The 19,031-nt window shown below is 46.3% G+C and overlaps 1 protein-coding gene across 2 annotated transcripts in view; it reads left to right on the top strand.

Moving 5' to 3' along the window:
* FLT1 (fms related receptor tyrosine kinase 1) overlaps positions 1–19,031 on the top strand; it is a 177,526-nt gene that overhangs the window by 141,663 nt on the left and 16,832 nt on the right. For both annotated transcript variants that reach the window (XM_041764815.1, XM_041764814.1), the window contains exons 18-25: positions 5,250–5,354; positions 8,727–8,840; positions 9,631–9,719; positions 13,464–13,620; positions 14,052–14,149; positions 14,837–14,959; positions 16,473–16,584; positions 18,143–18,242. In XM_041764815.1, coding sequence (XP_041620749.1) covers positions 5,250–5,354; positions 8,727–8,840; positions 9,631–9,719; positions 13,464–13,620; positions 14,052–14,149; positions 14,837–14,959; positions 16,473–16,584; positions 18,143–18,242 — 898 coding nt within the window. The remainder of the gene's footprint in view (positions 1–5,249; positions 5,355–8,726; positions 8,841–9,630; positions 9,720–13,463; positions 13,621–14,051; positions 14,150–14,836; positions 14,960–16,472; positions 16,585–18,142; positions 18,243–19,031) is intronic.

Raw genomic sequence — 19,031 nt, 5'->3', positions numbered from 1 at the left:
AGGGGACAGGGCACCTGCTCATTCTCTCAATAGCTTTCAAGCACCTTCTCTGAGCAGCAGACATCCACCTAAGCTGTGGCGATACAAAGATGTCTGAATGTGTTCTCTCAAGAGATGAAGGAGATCGCCACAAAAGGAGACAAGTGAAGGGCAGAGATCAGCGCCCCCAGCAGGCTTACAAGTACAGGCACTCCTAAACCATGACATTTTTGAGGAACTAGAAATTTGTGACCTAGCACACAATTCAAGATGGCAAGGAGCAGTACAGCCAAACATTCGGTAAGAGCGTTAGTGCCCCTTCAAGGGTGTGGATCAAAAAAACCCTCTGCACGAGTCCATAGACTATAGACGCTGAATTTCTTTGGATGTTCGGAATGTCCAGATAGTAAAGAAAGTCCTACGGGTCATTTAAGTTTCATTTTAGAAGAGCAAAGACTGTTGTTCCCGGGTAATATAGATGCTGTAAACATCAGGCAAACCTGCTTTCCTTCAGCTTACCCCTCAGTTCCTCTGGCTCAGACATCACAAATGCAAATTCATCTCCAGCCTGTGGTAGTATTAAACAAAAAGAGCCTCAATTACTCTTGCCCAAAATATTTGGGCTGTGGCTTCTGAAAAATTTCTCCTCACTCCTACGTATGCCAGAATCATTAATAGTTGGAACTGGCAACAGAGATCATGGTCCAGTGTTCCTGGATCTTGTCACTCTCAGCAAAAGAGCCTCTTGTTCCATCGCCTCCCCTCCCCCAACAGGCAGACTATATTGGGGTGGGGATCCGGGGGGACAGAAAGGGAGAAATGGCTCTTCTTGTTGTTCACGTGAGCCTTGAAATGATGCTGCTTACATTTCTTCTCACATGAGAAAGAATACTTGGCCCCAAGAGTATGTTCTATTTGGCTTGGGGAAGAAAATTGGAAATCAGTAAAAAGCTGGAGAGACAGGCAAAAGCCAGCAATGACTGCTGATGGGGGAAAAATCAACTAAATTTAGAGTAGTTAAGGGCAGGTGGTATACTAGATGAGTTCCTTCTGCAAATCTAAATTATATGGCAGCTAGCCCAGCCCCTCAGTGACCTTGGCAGGGAACTGGGATAATTTTCCCACAACCATAAGCCATTCTCAGGCCACAGTGCTTTCCAGAGTTATTAGTCACAATCAAATATGCCTCTTCCCGTATAGGACATATGAGCTTTTTGTCCTATCTCTTTACTCCTTCACCTAGTATCCCTGGGCTCTAGTATCACATTGAGGGACATTGCTAATCCTTCTGCCAGATTTCCCCTGGGGCTCTGTGGGTTTAGATAATCCCATTTCAGGAGATTCTCCTTGTTGAAGATCTCTCTTAGGATTCTTTTCCTTCCTAGAATTGCCAGATGTTATGATTTGGCTCATGTGTGTGTGAGTGTCTTTGATGGGTGTTAAGTCGGCTCACTCTTTCAGTGCAGAGCATGGCTGCAAGGGCCAGAGGAATGCTATTCCTACTAGCATGGGAGCAGAGAGGCCCAAGATTTTTTGGCTTTTAAGCCAAATAAATGACAGAAAGTAATCTGAAGTAATGTCTGGCAAGTGAAAGTAACCAAGATTATGTCTGGATGGATGGAGAGGAAAAGCTGGTTTGATGGGCAGAGTTACAATGGGACTATAAATATGCAGAAAAACACACTGTGTAGGGAAACACACAGACAAGTTGCATCTGATTTCAGCTTTTTATACTCTGTTGGTTCCTATTAGCAGCCCAGCAGCCCTGTTGAGAGAAGTTGGAATTTATAGTACCTGATAGATAGATACAGTAGGAGTTTGGGTCAAAGACATTGCTCCCACTGAAAATTCTGAAATCCAGGAAGAAAAGGAATCTGTTTTGTTAGGGATTCCTCACTAAACCTAAGGGAGAATTCAGCTCTCATAAGTTTATCACGGAAGCTGGGATAATGCCGGACAAGGCATCTTTCTATTGCAAAATAAAGTCAGAATTACCTAATATAGGAAACCACAAGGGAATGTGGAATTTGCAAGTGGACAGCGTGTGGGCTGGTGTGGCCTCTTGGAAGACAGCTCCGCATGTCAGTGTTGCTGGGTACTCTCCCGAGTGTCCCAGGGACTCTGGCCAGTCAAGGACAGTCTTCAAGGAGATTCCAATATCCTTCCATTATATGGCAATGACCTAGCACTTTTACGAGCCAGTTAGCGGCATGTAGGTAGCACCAAGGAGGATTTTAAGGGAAAAGAAGGATCAGGCAAGGTCAAGCCCAGTGTCACCAGGCTCCCCTGAAATTGGAACAGTGGGTCTGCCAAATGATTCCAATGCATCAGATGATTAAAGAGCCTGTAATAGCTTCATGCTGTTTTATGAGGCAGCCATCAGCTTCCAAGAGAATAGATGAAAAGGCTGAGGGAAGCCAAGTGAGAACGAGCTTATTCTCATTGACAGAAGCAAAATCCCCAAACACTAGTTAAAACCAAGTGTGTTGGGCCGGCCTAGAAGGGAACGCCTGGGGGCTGAGGCCAGAGGAAGGGAAATGGATCTGTCTGCCCCAAACAAGCAAGAGCCTTCAAGGGATGCAGGTAGGTGTCCTAAGGGAGAGATTATCTTGATATTGGTCTGGCTCAGGATGCTTTTCCTATCAGGCACCACAAAGAAAAACATTCTTTTGCCCTCAAAAAGCAAGAAATGAATATCCAACCAAAATGCACCTGTCTTTACAAGTCTGGGGGAGGTAGCTGCCAGTGCTCTTGGCATAGGTGCTTTCCACATCCAGTACCTGCAGGGTCCCCCCGAGGCACTTTTCTTTAAACCTTGAGTCCCCATTCTGGTCTGTTTCATGGATGATTTTATCTGCAGAGGGAAGCAAAGCCTATATCCCTGTCCATGGTGCGCACTCTGGGAGGAATGACCTTTATTGGTCACTACCAGTGCATTTATGACCAGACAAAAGCATGTAATCTCACCAATGTTCCCTCCTAATGAAGAAGGAGTCCCCAGGAGATGGATGCAAAGAGATAGTTACAAAGAGGCTCTTATCATCACATCGGTAATTGAATTTTTCTCGTGTCCTGACTGGATGCCTGGGGTGTTCGGTAGTGAGGGGACGATACTGATCAGAGAGGCAGGGTGACGTAATGTTTGTTACTGAGTCATTGCACGTAAAAGTATAAAGTTGTAAGAAAAGCAGGAAAGCAATGAAACGCTGGGACACCTGCACCCCGATGTTTCTAGCAGCAATGTCCACAATAGCCAAACTGTGGAAGGAGCCTCGGTGTCCATTGAAAGATGAATGGATAAAGAAGCTGTGGTCTATGTACACAATGGAATATTACTCAGCCATTAGAAATGACAAATACCCACCATTTGCTTCAACGTGGATGGAACTGGAGGGTATTATGCTGAGTGAAATAAGTCAGTCCGAGAAGGACAAACATTATATGGTCTCATTCATTTGGGGAATATAAAAAATAGTGAAAGGGAATAAAGGGGAAAGGAGAGAAAATGAGTGGGAAATATCAGAAAGGGAGACAGAACATGAGAGACTCCTAACTCTGGGAAACGAACAAGGGGTGGGGGAAGGGGAGGTGGGCGGGGGGTGGGGGCCACTGGGTGACAGGCACTGAGGTGGGCACTTGACGGGATGAGCACTGGGTGTTATTCTATATGTTGACAAATTGAACACCAATAAAAAATAAATTTATAAAAAAAAAAAAAAGAAAATCAGGAAAGCTTCATTACAAGCTTCATGAGAATCTTAAAACAAAAACTCAAAACCTATGTCTTTGGGGGGAAGGGATTGGAGTATAAGGAAGGAAGGAAGGTCGGTTGGTTAACTCATTAAAGGCCCCTTATCAGAACAGTCTGAGAAAGAGGACTAGGCTGAGGGAGAAGGAGTCATGTCAAATTAACACTCTAACTACCAGAGTTTACTTTTGGCCAGAGGCATTGTGTTGACTACCTTTTCCCCCAGAAGAACCAAGCAAGAGTGACTTCTTTGGCTCACTCTTCCTTTTGCCACATCATGCTCGAGGTGTACTGTTGCTTTCAGTTCTATTTGGCTACCTGTGTCCTGACGGTGCAAAAGAAAGTGCCCTGATTAAAAAAAAAAAAAAAGTAGCTGAGATATTCTGGGCAGGGGTTACCTTCTTCACAGAGCATCACCTTCACAGTCTCCAACCCATGGGCTCCTACAAGTACCCATAACTGTATGAGACTTGCTGTGAGCATGTCACAAGTTCCCAAATGGCTACTCCTCCTTCTGCACTGATGCACAGGGGGGCCTTCTATGCACCAGGCCCTGAGAAGGGGGGCCCTGGGAAGATTCAGACATTGTTGTTGCCCTTCTGAGTCAAGTGGTCTCATGCAAGGCTGAGGAGATGAACATGTTAACAGTGGTCATGACAGGTGCCATGAAAGAAACCTGACTCTGTTATTGCATTTGGCAATCATTTCTCTGTGGCTTTTTTTTTTAAGATTTTATTTATTTATTCATAGACACAGAGAGAGAGGCAGAGACACAGGCAGAGGGAGAGGGAGAAGCAGGCTCCATGCAGGGAGCCCGATGTGGGACTCGATCCCAGGTCTCCAGGATCACACCCCAGGCTGCAGGCGGCGCCAAACCACTGCGCCACCGGAGCTGCCCCTCATTTCTCTGTGGCTTAAACCAATTGCTACCAAAAGTTGCTAGGCTCATGTGCTGGGGCTTGAAGATATAGACATGATGTAAGGGCATGTTAGAATAGCTGGGAATATTTCGCCTGGCAAGAAAGGCTAAGAAATGATATAGTGATTATTGTGTAGCTATGGGGCATTATTAGAACTGATAGCAGTGACTGTCATTCTGTTTCTTCCTTTCTGCTGAAAACAGATCAGAAGAAATGACCTTAAGAGGTAAACAAAGTGGCTTAGGTTAAACAAAGGGAAGGCTTCGTAGTAATGTAATGTTTAACGGTTAACAATAGGAGAGACTCCCCAGGAGGATTTGGTGAAGAGGAAACTGGTCACCCACCCCCACCAGATGCCTTCCAGGGACCTAGCCTAGCTGCAAGGGACAAAGGCACCCAGAAGCCCAGTGAAGAGGTGGAGGGAAGATACCCCAGAAATGTGTTGTCCCTTACTTTGACTCTTTGGGGCTCAGTTTTTTGGGGATTCCCTTCAAAGTCTACATGGGTCACATATGCACGTAGGATACAAGGCACTTTCTTCCTGAAAAAGACTTAACTTCACCCTGCTGGCTTGGCAAACCAATGTCTTCTTTTCGTTACAGGCAAGTCACTTGGAAGAGGGGCTTTTGGAAAAGTGGTTCAAGCTTCTGCATTTGGCATTAAGAAATCACCTACATGCCGGACTGTGGCTGTAAAAATGCTGAAAGGTATGGATGCCATAGTTTGGCTTTCAGTGGACCTGTGGCATTCTTGAAACACTGGTTATAAGTTAGATATGGCCTAGGAACAGATGCAAGTTATTTCTGCTCTGGCCACATAATTGTCTTCTACTCCTAGAAGCCCTCCTAGTTTGCTTCAGGAGTTGTAGATTGGGCCAGCAAGAGCTCAGATTAACCTCGTAAATGAAACAATCCAACACTGTCCATGGGAAAGCAATCTCTGTTACCTCAAAGATCTTTCTCCTCTCACATCTTGAGCTCTATCTACCAGGGAATTAAGCTCACTATAACCACAGGTTCAAAGTTTCGGAATGATCCACTGTGATATTATAATGGGAAATTAGCTATGCATTGTAAACCCAAAGGCTTAGCTGGGACATGACTAACTACAAAGTAAAACTATGAAGCTGGAATACTTGAGATCAGCAGAACTCTAAAATATTTTATACTGTCAAGTCCCACCCGTAGAACATTTCCTCTTGAGAAATTATATCTATATCTATATTTATATCTATATCTATATCTATATCTCTCTTAGCATTGAAAGACACTACTGCTCTCTGAAGCACTTGGGAGGTGAAACCACATGGCACAGTGATTTATGACCATCCCAAGAGAGATGAAAATGAAAATAGGGGAAAACTGCATAAATCAGACATCTCAAAGATGCATATATCTTTTAAAGTATGGAAAATACTTTGTTTCTTCATTCATGATGGAATATTCATGTCATTTCAATTCATTTTTAAGATTCCAAAACCAAAAAGGACTGGACACCCAAAGGGCAGTTTTTTAGCTTTCCAAAATCTCCAGGACATTTGCAGGGGATTTTGAGGCACAGGAAGCTATGTACCCAGCCAAGCAGATCCCTAGAAAAAGCTCCAGGAGGAAGTACTATACACGTAGGGAGACTTCAAAGCTCTTTATTTCTTCCAGCATGGATGCAGCATTGCAAGAGCCCCATGAAATGGCATTTTCTATCCCAAGCTGCTGCCCTTGTCAGGCAAAATCTCTGATAAAACTCTCCAGGGAACCTGACAGTTCTACTTAAAAATAGCCAGGCAAGGAGTCTTACACCCACGAATCAGGACTTCTGTGCGAAATGGACTGCTCAGATGATGGCAGGCCTTTCTGTGAGAATCCCTGCATTCCAGCACCCTGCCCCCCACACCCTGTGCCCCAGATTCTGAAGAGAAGAGGCATCCACATGTCCTCTGTATGAGAAAGCACCAGACTAAGTGCTTTACTGTGTTCAGTTGAATCACATGAAATTGCCATTTTTCTTACTTTTCTCTCTTCAGCCTTGTGAGATAGACATTATTTTCCCAGTTTCTGGCTGAGGAAACATGACTCAGAGAGGTTAAATCACTTCTGCTACGTCCCATAGCTCACCAGTGCAACAACAAGGGTTTGAATGTAGCACTGTTCCCCCCACCCCCACCACCATGGTGCTACACAAGAGGGGCTGCCGAAACCTGGCCTCCAGGAAATGGCCCATTGCCCTCAAATACTAACATGATCCTGGCCCAAGTTATGGAGGCAATCGAATATCCAACCTTGAGCTAAGTCCTAAGTCGAAACTCCATCTGGAAGCATCTGCTTCCTTAGCTGGTCCCATTTTCCTGCTTACTACCACATACCTTCTCCCGGAGAGGTGGCTCTCCTGCCTATGCTTATCTATTGTGGATCCAAGATAACACCTGCCTGTAAATGGAACAATCTGAGCAAGAGAGCCTGATTTTTGCCTCTGTGCCAAAGGGGCATAAAAGCATGCAGGGATTGATGAGTTTGAGGGGGAAGATTCTGACTTGGAAATTTTTAAAGGCCCAAAGAATGTATTCTATGCAATACTGAAATAAACATGTGTGATCATCTTTTGTCTTAATTTTTTTTAAGAGATTGCCAAATAACCCACTATATAAAATTCCTAAAAACCATTTCCATTCAGCTTTCTTGCTTGAATTGGTTGGCCATCTGTTTCTAGGAGAAATTGAAAAGACAGAATGTCAGACATAGGCCATGAGTCAGAAGCTCTTTCAAAGTGCTCTTGAGCAGAACCTTTAACCTTTTTGGGCCTAATGCCCATGTCTGAAATGAGAAGAGTATTCAGGGTGTTTATTTTACTAACAAATATTTGTTGAGCATCTACTGTGAGCCAATCCCAACCCCGTTGGAAAGCTTCTAGAGCTTATCTGGGTATTACTTAAAAAATAATTCAAAAGTGATTTGTCCTTATGAAATACCATGCACATGCTCTGGCCATTTCCCAGACTCTTCTACAGTCATACTTGCACATGAGTATGAAGATTACACATTGGCTATCTACTACAGCATTACTTGTAATGGCAAAACACGCACACACACACAAAACTGGTGACAGTTCAAATGTCAAGAATGCTATTAATCAACTAACAGGAATGGAGAAAGTTTCTGACATATTAAAAAATCAAATTAAATATATATATTTATTAGATATATATAATATATATATGATCCCATTTATGTACACAAAACAAAAAGACCTTTAAGTGGGTATATTTGTTTATAAATACACAGAAAAGGAGGCAAGTGATTGGAGTGGCCTTCACTTTTTACTCTGTATACATCATGTTGTTGGAATATTTTACAATAAGATTATATGACTTTATTAATTTTGTAAATGCCTTATAAATTAACCAATAAGAAGGACACCCCACCACTACCACCACCAAAAAAAGAGAGAAAACAAACAGAACAAACTTAATTTAGGCTTTAGCCTCTGCTAAATCTTACACTGATGTTGTTTATCTCTGTGAATGAAGTTGAAGTCAGATGCTTATGGATCCTTACAACTCGAGATAACCCTGCAGACTCCAGGGAGGAAAAGGTTATAGGGAGAAAATAACACATTGCAAAGATGTTTACAGAAGTGGCCATTCCACTCTTGCAGACCCCTGGTGCTCCTTCTTTGTAACTCTTCAAAGAGGGGAAAGTGAGAAAAAGAGGGGAGGTGTGGGCACATCCCCTGTCTGGAAGGTTCTTGCTGAGCCTGGTTCTGTAGAACGGAAGCCTTTGGAAGGCGCCTCAATGAGGTGCCCAGCTCTGAGTCAGCGCATTGCTGAGCAGACCAGGTCCACCAAGAGGAAATGCCCAGTGACTAACCCCACCACTGCTTCTGGGCCTTACTGTAATCAAAAGGATGTTGGCTCAGGAGGGAGGGAGTAATGAAAACAGTCTGGAGACCTGGCCTTTCTGAAGACTGTGGGGAAGTTGGTGAAGCAACCGGCTCAGCGTTGGCAAACATGGAGGGCAGGAATGCCTCCTCCAGCGGAAAGAGCCCCATTGTCCTGTCGCCCTGACTCTTCCTTGTTTCTCACACAGAGGGGGCCACAGCCAGCGAGTACAAAGCTCTGATGACTGAGCTCAAGATCTTGACCCACATTGGCCACCATCTGAATGTAGTCAACCTGCTAGGAGCCTGTACCAAGCAAGGAGGTAAATGAGAAGGAGGGCCTGCTCCCTCTCCCCATTCACATGCTAAGAACAGAGTCTGACATACAGCTCGTTCTCCCCATTCCTCCTCACCTCCTGAAAAACAGCCTCTCAGTAGTTCCAGAGGAAACAGTTTGTCCATTTATGGAAAGGTGCTCCCATCCTAGAAATGCCTTCCCTGTACAGTTAATTGAAAGGCTCTAAATAGAAGGAATCCCTTTGAGACCTCCTTCCATGGGCTCTGGGTCAAGTGGAGAGCATTTTTTCTCTCAGGATGGCTTTGAAGGAGAGTGGCCAGAGCTAAGGTAATGGTTAGAAGGTGGAGCATTCCTTGAAGCTTCACATAAAAGAAGAAGTTACTACTGGTAGAACCCCAGGAGGAGGTGATGTGAAGGACAACCAGAAGGGCCCTTCCCTTCACACAGCTTTTCCCCACTGGGTCAAGCAGCCAGGACATGGCTATGGTCATGACTGAGGGCTCCAGCATGTTCCTGAAGACTTTTCTATCTTCCCCCGTGGGGAGGTTAGCACTTGGGTATAGATGTGCGATCACTGCTTAAGCCAGAAAGAAAGGTGCAAAAGACCTGTGTGCACCAATGTTTTCCACGGTCAACAAAAGTAGTAGAGATGGAGGGTAATCGGAAAGACTACCTGTTCAGAGTAGCAGGGGATACAGAAAGCGGGTGAGAGCTGGGAGGTCTCAGCTAGCATCCTGGAGACCCAACCATAGGCTGCCTGCTTTCCCATTACCCTTGGAAATTGACAAATGACAAGTCATCTGTTTGGGGTGCAGGGCCTCTGATGGTGATCGTTGAATATTGCAAATACGGAAATCTGTCCAACTACCTCAAGAGCAAACGAGACTTATTCTTTCTCAACAAGGTAAGGAACTTAAGGGTTGGAGGTTTAGGCTACATAAGCATAAAGTAAGAGAAACTGTATTTTTTCATTAATGACCAAGCCTAAAACCCAATCTCTGTTTTTTCCTTCCATGCTAATACAGCACACATTTTGTGGGCAGCACAGAGAATATGTAATCCCAGCATATGCAGCAAAACTTAGAATTAAAATTTAGGAGCCATCTACCTAACTACCTGTCCAAGCATCTTGATCATTTTCTTTCTTTCTTTCTCTCCATACATACGCAGACACCGACACAAATCACGGGATTACTTGTTTCTTTAAAGATGATAGCAAATATAATTGCCCCCATTTATTAGAGAAATTAATGCCTCAATCAACTGAGTGACTTAGCAGTGAACACAAAGGCAGTGTTGGGCCAGAGAAATTATTTTCTCCTCTTGTTATGCCCTTTATTCTGCTTTCCCCAGACCCTTGCCCCCACAGTTAGCCCTGCACACAAACATGGAACCAGCCTTACCCACTAAAATAAAGCTACATAACAAAAGGAACATGTAGGTTTAAGTCCTGAAGGCAAACAAAATCTAAAAGAGATTATTGAATGGAGGAGAAGGTTTGATAAAACTTTGCCAGTGTGACTCATCCCACCAGTATTGTATCCTTTCCTGGGCTGGAGCAGCTTAGGGAGGAGTGACTTGACATTATTAACTGCTAGTCAGCAGTGCTGGTGATGAGTCTACAGTGTGGTGATGAAACACACAGACTCCAGAACGAGGCATCCTGGGTTTAAATCATGTTTCTCTCACTCAAAATCTGGGACCTTGGGCAAGCTACTCTACCTCTCAGTCTCAGGCCCCTCTTTTATTAAGTGGAGGGAATAACAGAACCGAACTCATGACATTGTTGAGAGAATCACGTTCTTCATTGAATTAAGCACTCCATAAATGTTAACTGTCATTATTGTTACTGAGATAGAAAGATTGGGAGAGTCCAACTTAATGCCACCAATCTATAAGACCTATATGATGGACAAAGTGCTGCACATCCAAGAATTCTGCCCAACTGTCACATGGACAGCAGTATTCACGGGACAAACAAATAAGAACCACTGGACAGCTGGCCAATTCTCTCATCCCTCCAACTTTGACCCAACCAAAGACACAGGTGATCTATCAGACTTAGAAACATATAGGCAAGAACATATTGTCTCCAATTATAAACCATGCCCTCCAGTAGTTAAAATCTTGAAGCTGAAGGGGCACCTCACTTGGCTCAGTTGGTAGAGCATATGACTCAATCTTGGGGTCCTGAGTTCAAGCCCCATGTTGGGAGATAGAGATTTTTTTAAATTGATCTGGAAAGGACCTTTGTGATCAGCTAGTTCACTCTCTTACATTATAGATGTGCCCAGAAAAGTCAAGTGATTGACTTACAGACACTTACCAAGAGGTGGAGTCTGGGGGAAAAGAGCCCAGGTCTCTTGACAACCCTTGCAAAGCCTTCCTGTACACAAGATGGGATAAGGAAGGTGGGGTGGGGACGGGAGAGAGGGAGACACCACAAGAAAAGGGGGATAGTGGTGGCCTGGGTGGAGAGCAGTGCGAAGTCCCTTCAGTCCTGAAATCCTGGACTGCTTCAAGAAGAACTAAGGCAGCAGCCTACCCCAGGGACCTGGGCAGGATGGAACGTTTGGGTTCGTGCGTCCTTTGTTTAGAAGGCTCTGCTTCCTCCCCTGGCTATATTTAATGATTCGCCTCCCTGTTGGTGGAGCTCCTTGTTTTCATGGAAAACACATGGCTGTATTTCATATTTGGAACCTAAAGGAATATAAAGAGAAAGTGAAGGAAAAACCAAGAGGCTAAATAGAAATGGGATATTTCATTTTCCAAATAAATGCGCCAGGCTCTTTAAATACTATTTGTAATAAATTCACCGCGTACTGCTAGAGTCCCGGAAGTTCCGTGCATCCAACCTTTAATAAACAGTGGTGCTTACCAATAAGCAAAGCTGAATATAGAATTGATTGGGAGTCAAGGAGTGGGTGAGGGAGCCTGAGTTCTGGTCCCTGCAGACAGACGTATCCAGGCTGTGACCACTGGGAAGATGAATAAGAAGGCTGCCCATCACATGACGAGATGAGCACTGGGTGTTATACTATATATTAGCAAATTGAATTTAAATAAAATATTTAAAAATTTACAAAAATAAATAAATAAATAAAAAGAAAGGCTGCCCAGAGAGTGGAGAGCATTGTCATGGGCTGAGCCATGAGTAGACCCATTGAGCACTCTCCTCGCTATACCCCTGCCAGTGCCATTTCCCTGCTGTGTTGTGTCCTGAGAAGGGGCCTAGTGAAAAATCCAATTCCAGTAACCCCCACCGCCCCCCCCAGCGGAACCAACCCTAACTGCCTCTGGGAGACACAGCAACAAAGAATTACAGTTTATTTATTTTCGGGTAGGTCACCTGCGGTGGCAGCGGGGATCTACACTGAGGCCTGCCCCCCCCCCCCCCTCCTCCCTCAGCAGGGCTTCTGCAGGTTTCTTGTCAGGAGGCAGGAGCCTGGAACCCCCCTTCCCCTGCCCCCCAGGCTGAGTTTGCAGGCTGTCCCTCCTGTCTTCTGCTTACTCCCAAGGCGCCCTCTAGTGGAGGGATCTCTCCTACTTCGCGACATTTCTAGAAAAAGCCAAGCAAGAATGAATCCCAGCACCTCCGCTCTGTGCAGGTGCAGAAAGGGACACCACTGAGCCCTACTCCCTCTGAGCCCCTTCCTCAGTAGTGCCAGCTAGCATTACTGAGCGAGGTGTATGCTCCACCAGTACATAGTCACGAAGCCACCGGGAGTGCCAAGTTTGTAATGTCAACAGTTATTAGGTAAATTGCCAAAGATGATAAAAATCTTTCCGGTTCCACATGAACACCCAGAACCAACACCTCCTTTCCTAGGAGTCCAAACATAATAAGATGGAGCTTTTCCAGTGAGGAAAGTGAGACCCAAAAAAGGTCATTTGCCCGATCTTACATAGTTAATGGAAGAGCCAGATTACACACCAAGGCTTGGATGCCCAGTCCAGGATAAAAGGTCTTTTCTACCCTTTTTAGGATCAAACAGTGTCTTTGTTTTGAATGGAGGGGAGACAAAGAAATGTCCGTGTTCCCTTCTTCCCCAGAGAAACCAGAGAAATTGATAAGTATAACCTTCTCTCATTACTCAGAGGGATTATGCCAAGTGAAGCCCCAAGTCCACTAGGGATTTGTTTCTACTATTCGGATTATCTTTCACAAGATGGCATGTGGTATGGAAAAAGTGGTTAAGGGCATGGACTGGAGTTGGCCAAGCCTGAGTTCAAGCTTTGCCATTTACTACTTGCATGGGACTTTTTACTACTTGCCTCCTCTGAACCTATTTCTTCATGGAGAAGCAAGAAGTACTTCATAAAGTTGTTACAGAGATTAAATGTGAAAATGTACTTAAGATTCTTCATATAGTGGCTGGCACAGAGTAAGCGCTCAGTGAGTACCAGCGACTATTAATATTTCTTTATTCTGCCTAAGATGCTATCTGGAAACCCCCTCAAAAGCAGAACAGACTCTAGAACCCCAGGGAAGAGCCAGGCACCTGAGCGCCATAGGGCCCTTGCGCTTACTCTCTGGTTTGTGCCACGACACTCTCCCAACTCAGGCGACTGCCAGCTCGAAGGATTAGTTTCCTCATTGCTATTCTGAAAGTCTCTTTCCTCTGTGTCCTTCTTGGTCTGTTCAAAGGATGCAGCATTACACATGGAGCCTAAGAAAGAAAAAATGGAGCCAGATCCGGAGCAAGACAAGAAACAAAGACTAGATAGTGTCACCAGCAGTGAGAGCTTCGCAAGCTCCGGGTTTCAGGAAGATAAAAGTCTGAGTGATGTTGAGGAAGAGGAGGGTAGGTATTAATTCCTTCCTGTCCTACAGTCTGAGATATTTTTACAACATACTGTGCATCTCTGAAATTTTTTTCTTATTTATCACCCTAATAAACATCCGTGGGAGACTTGAAGGATAATGTCCTGAGGAGATAAGATTTGAATTAAGATTATTTACAGAGTTGCTAATTTTGACAGGGAACTGGGCGATTGTCTCCCCACAGGGCTTTTTGTCTTGAACAGATCATCCCCCACCCCCATGCTGGGGTAAAATGGGCTGGAGGCCTGGAAAAAAAAAATCTCTGAGATTCATGTTGAAACTCAAATGCTCTTGAAAATGAACTCTGATCTACTTGTTGGTTTTATGTTTTGCTAACATTGTTCCAATAAACTGGGATTTGGTGAAATAACAAGAGCCATGACAAACAGTTATGGTTTTAATGCTTTCCAGATTCCGATGATTTCTACAAGCAGCCCATCACTATGGAAGATCTGATTTCTTACAGTTTTCAAGTGGCCAGAGGCATGGAGTTTTTGTCTTCCAGAAAGGTCAGCCTTGCTTTTTACTGCTTCCCTTCTGTGCCAGGCCTAGACATGTGGACGTTTTATGGACACACGCTCACCTTTGCTCTACATCCACTCTTCCTCGTATTTGTTTATACTTATGTAGAGTAAACATCACAACGAATGCCTTCATGTGTCCGGATGGGACTCAGGAGCCTCGGATACCAATGAGTAGAACTTGATTCTAGGGGAAAACCTCACCAGGTTTCAGGCTGGACAAGCCCACCAGCCATTCTGCACCCTGCCCTCTGGCCTATTTTCCAAACTGGCCAGAATCTCAGAATACATGACTTCACCGGAGAGCTTGTTAGTACATCCATGCAGGGTGCTCCACAAAACGGCAGCTCAGGGTGAAAGGCTGGGTGGGAGGCCAGGGGGAGTTTTGCTGACTGGGAGACATTGACGGCCAACTTGGTTTACCAGGACGCTGTCCTGCCAGTGGCAAAGCAGATTCAGGCCACTTCTTGGCTTACGGGCCTCAGGGAGCCTATTTGCAGAGAAATGGCTTCTGTTCATGGTCACCTCGTATGCATTGGAAGTTGCTTCCTTAAGGTAAAGGAAGCAGGTGAAATGGATCCTCAGAGTAAGAGGAATAAGGACGCTGAAAAGGCGCGGGAAAACAGTGGGTTAGGTTAAGGAAATGCAATGATGAGGCAACTGTTTTTGTCCTAGTGCATTCATCGGGACCTGGCAGCGAGAAATATTCTTTTATCTGAGAACAATGTGGTGAAGATCTGCGATTTTGGCCTTGCCCGGGACATTTATAAAAACCCCGATTACGTGAGAAAAGGAGATGTAAGTCAATGTGCTGTTGTTTTGACTCACTTATGTCATCTTGGAAGCGCACACCAAAGCCCTCGGTAAATCTTTACACACTCCCTGAAAACCATCCTGTGGCTTTCTGTGAAGATGAGCAGCCTGAATGGGCCCTTGCGTGGGGCTCAGAAGGGCCCTTGCGTGGGGCCCCTGTCTCCTGGTTCTGTGCTCTCCCCGTGGCTGGTGTGGGACCTGGCCTTTTGGGCAGCACTGCCACAGCCTGCGAACCCGGAAACTGTTCAGTGGGGCCTGGTAAGACCTCATCCTCCCCTCCCTTGGACTCCTGTGGGAGTGCCCTGTACCGCTGGGAGGAACAGCCTGGACTCTTTCCCTCGAGTAAACCGGGTGATTGATTCCGCAGGTGTGGATAGCTCAGGAAAGGGTGGGGGAGGGTGTCAGTCTTATCTGAGGAGGAAATGGTTTACCTCCCATGCCTGCCTCCCGCCTAGCGTCTCCCTGCTGGCCCGCTCTGGCTTCTCTTCCCGCTTGTTTTTGAACACAGGGTTATCTTTCACGTCTGTAGGTGACCTCCTGTGTCCTCTCTTCTTAAGCCTGCGTCTGGGCTCTGACGCTCGCTCTAGGAGGGATTCTCAAACTTGAGCAAGCACACACATCACCTGGAGGGCTTATTAAAACTATGATTTACTGAGCTCCACACCGAGAGGTTCTGATTCGGGTTCAGGGAGTCTTGGGTGGGGTCTGAGAATTTGCCTTTCTACCAAGTTTTCTAGGTGCTACAGATACAGCTGGTCCCGGGTCACTTTGAGAACCACTGCTCTGTAGTCCCTTCTTAGAAAAGGAGAACAACGAACCTTCCCCGTGAGCCCTGATAGGCAAAATCTGTCCCTATTTTCTGTCCCCTGGGTCTCTTCCAGCCTCCCCCACTTCTGTTTCTGTCTCTCCGTGATCCCATACCTCCTGTCAAATCCCATCCAACTAAAGTGCAAGACTGAGCCCACCGAGACTCCTGCTGTCTGAAGAGAAGGAAGATCGGTCTGCACCCTTGGAAACCTGCCAAATTGTCGCCTAAATACTACCAGTATTTCCTTCCTTCTAGTGTCTTTGCCCACTTCCCTGATTCAGTGACTTTAAAAATCCTGCCTTTTTACACAGGAATGCCTTTCAAAATCTTCCTCCTTAAAAACAAAACCCCAAACCCTGAAAATCATTGATTGTTCAGGACGTGTCCTAATGCAGATCATTCCTTTCCAGGCCCCTGGAGGGTGCATGCCTTTTGGGGGGAAGAAGGGTTTCTTACAGAGTCATGGAGTGAGGACATGCGGATACGAGGGAGGAGTTCACCAAACACTTACCATGGTCTTTTAGTGTGACACTGCATGTTCTGACAGTTTCCTCCATCTTAGGAAACCTTAGCTGCTCTAGGAAATGATTTGTGGGCCAAGTGTTATCTGGGAGGTGACCCCACGGGCACTTGGGTTGAACATGCTTTGTTTTCGTGTCCATCTGCTCAAGCCCCCCTGTCCTTTTCTAGACACGCCTTCCTCTGAAGTGGATGGCTCCTGAATCTATCTTCGACAAAATCTACAGCACCAAGAGTGACGTGTGGTCTTACGGAGTACTACTGTGGGAAATCTTCTCCCTAGGTAAACCTGGGGAAGGAAGGGATCACATAAATGGCTGCATCTTCTGCCAAGTGTCCTCCAGATAGATCCACCCTTGAGATCAGCCTCTAAAAGACACACAGGTCCTTGTAGCAGCTCACAAGGCTTACATGAGCAATGGTGAATGCATGTGCACCCTGTGAAGATGCCCTCTAGGAGCTCACATGGGGAGGGGAGGTGGATCAACATCACATCTGAGGTCAGGTTTACCTTCAGCCAGTCTACTTCCTCTATGCTTTGCTCCTTCTCCTAATTCCTCAAACTCCCCAATTGCCAATGCCCTACCTCCTCCCTCCCTGCATCCCCCTCCCCTCAGAATTTCTTCCAGAAAGGCCCCAACAAGCACAGCTTAGCTGGCGACCTTAGAAACAGGAGGCCTCTCGTGGCTCCAGTATTAGCTCAGCTAGCCCCAGATGCTGGTTCACGTGGGAAGAACAATGGGAACCCTGGTTATATTTATTCTGCTCCCAATAACATCCACTTTGGGTGGCTAGAAACCCTGTTCAAGGCCCCAGGCACACAGATGTGCACAGAGCCCACATCTGCCTGCAGCCACACTCTGATGCTCCGAGGCCTCCCAAGCATGGGGGCCAGCCAACAGTCTTTTGGACTTTGCCAAAAATTTGCCTTTTGGAGCAAATAAGTCACCCAGTAACATCCCTGGTTTCCTGAAATGTGTGAAAATCATTCCCCTGCTTTCGATGACAGGCACCTGTTGCTTCCAGTCCTTGAAAGCAGCTTGGCGGCCACAGTGGCCCCACAGTGACACAGTGCCAGAGCTGCACGCCTCCCAGCTGCTTCCTACCAGCAGTACGCACTAGAAAGTACAGACAAACAAATGTGGGGAGAGACTAGGTTCAACGTCTGGAACAGAGCAGGTTGGGAGGCTTTATTCACCCCTAGCTCCAACCAAGCATCTCCCTAAAAGGAAAGGTCACGTGGGTATCCTGGGTGGTAGAACTGTCCAAGGACCAAGTCTGGGCCCCTCAGGCACACCCCAGCCCACCTGCCGCACCCCAGAGCTCAGGACCCCTTTGCTCTCAGGTCCCTCCCAGCAGCTAGTGCTCTGGTTCTGTGAGGAATTTATAAGAAAGTAGTGAAGTAAATCATTCTCCCTGAGGTGTGAGTGATCCACGAGGATCCTATTCCAGGTCCACCGGCGTTTTAAAAAGAATCTCATTCACCCAAGGTAGGAACCTCTACTGACAGGCTTTCTTCCGAGTTCCTTGTGGGGAGAGGGGAACTCCCTGCAGCAGACACCCCTTCTCCTGACCAAACAGACCGCAGTAGCCATAGGAACGGCCTCTTGGGCATCGGACACCCGGCACCACAGGCCTGACCAAGCAAGCCCGTGGCTTGATGAGTATCTGCTGAGCTTCCCTGTGGGCGCTACTGTGTATCAAAATCCATTCCAGTCACTGAGGACTTAGTACTAAACCATCAGTTTAAAGGGAGGGAACAAACACTGACTCGCTCTCCCGTGGCCTTCTGCTCCCAGGAGCCGTGACGTGCCCTGTGTTTCCCTTGCTGTCTCTGGCAGGTGGGTCTCCATACCCAGGCGTGCAAATGGACGAGGACTTCTGCAGCCGCCTGAAGGAAGGCATGAGGATGAGGGCCCCGGAATACGCCACTCCTGAAATGTGAGCCCCCGGCTTCCTCCCTTCCCACCCACCGTGCTCTCCCCAGCAGCATACCTCAGAAAGGAGACATCCTGCTGATGCTTAGGATCATCCTCCTGATGCTTAAGGCCCGCTTGGCCTCTCTTTTCTGGAAGCAGGACGCATTATCCCTGACCCATCCATCCTCCCTATTTCCCCTCTTGAGCACTGACAAGACTTTTCAAGGCCTTTGGCTGGAACTGGAGTTAGAAATGGAGCTTCTAGGTATGAATTCAGGCACACTGAACAGACCACGTGGGAGTGGTTAATGAGAAGACTTGAAGCTTTGATAAAGTCCAAGGGAGTTTTTCTGTTCAAAGCTGAAGAGGGAGCCGAATGGATGGAAGGCTCAAAGCTGCCATGGACCAGTCAGTCCTCCAGGCACGCTTGAGACTGCTGAGGGGCTTTCCTGTGGAATTCAGGGAAAGAGGTGGAGGAGAGATAAAGGGGGAATCCCTGAATGAAGTAGCAATCATACTCCAGGGCAGCCCCGGTGGCGCAGCGGTTTAGCGCCGCCTGCAGCCCAGGGCGTGATCCTGGAGACCCTGGATCGAGTCCCACGTCGGGCTCCCTGCATGGAGCCTACTTCTCCCTCTGCCTGTGTCTCTGCCTCTCATTCTCTGTGTCTCTATGAATAAATAAATAAAATCTTAAATAAAAAAGTAATCATACTCCATAAAAGCCTTCATGGGCATGAAGACTTCTCTAGGCTCATTTTAGGAATTGGTAGCTGCGTGGAGCTTCTTCTCAAGAGGGCTTCCTGCTTCCTAG

The sequence above is a fragment of the Vulpes lagopus genome, chromosome 8 (assembly GCF_018345385.1).
Source record: "Vulpes lagopus strain Blue_001 chromosome 8, ASM1834538v1, whole genome shotgun sequence".
NCBI classification, from domain to species: domain Eukaryota; kingdom Metazoa; phylum Chordata; class Mammalia; order Carnivora; family Canidae; genus Vulpes; species Vulpes lagopus.
Note: the sequence above shows the minus strand (reverse complement) of the source record. Positions and strands in the feature narration are given on the sequence as shown.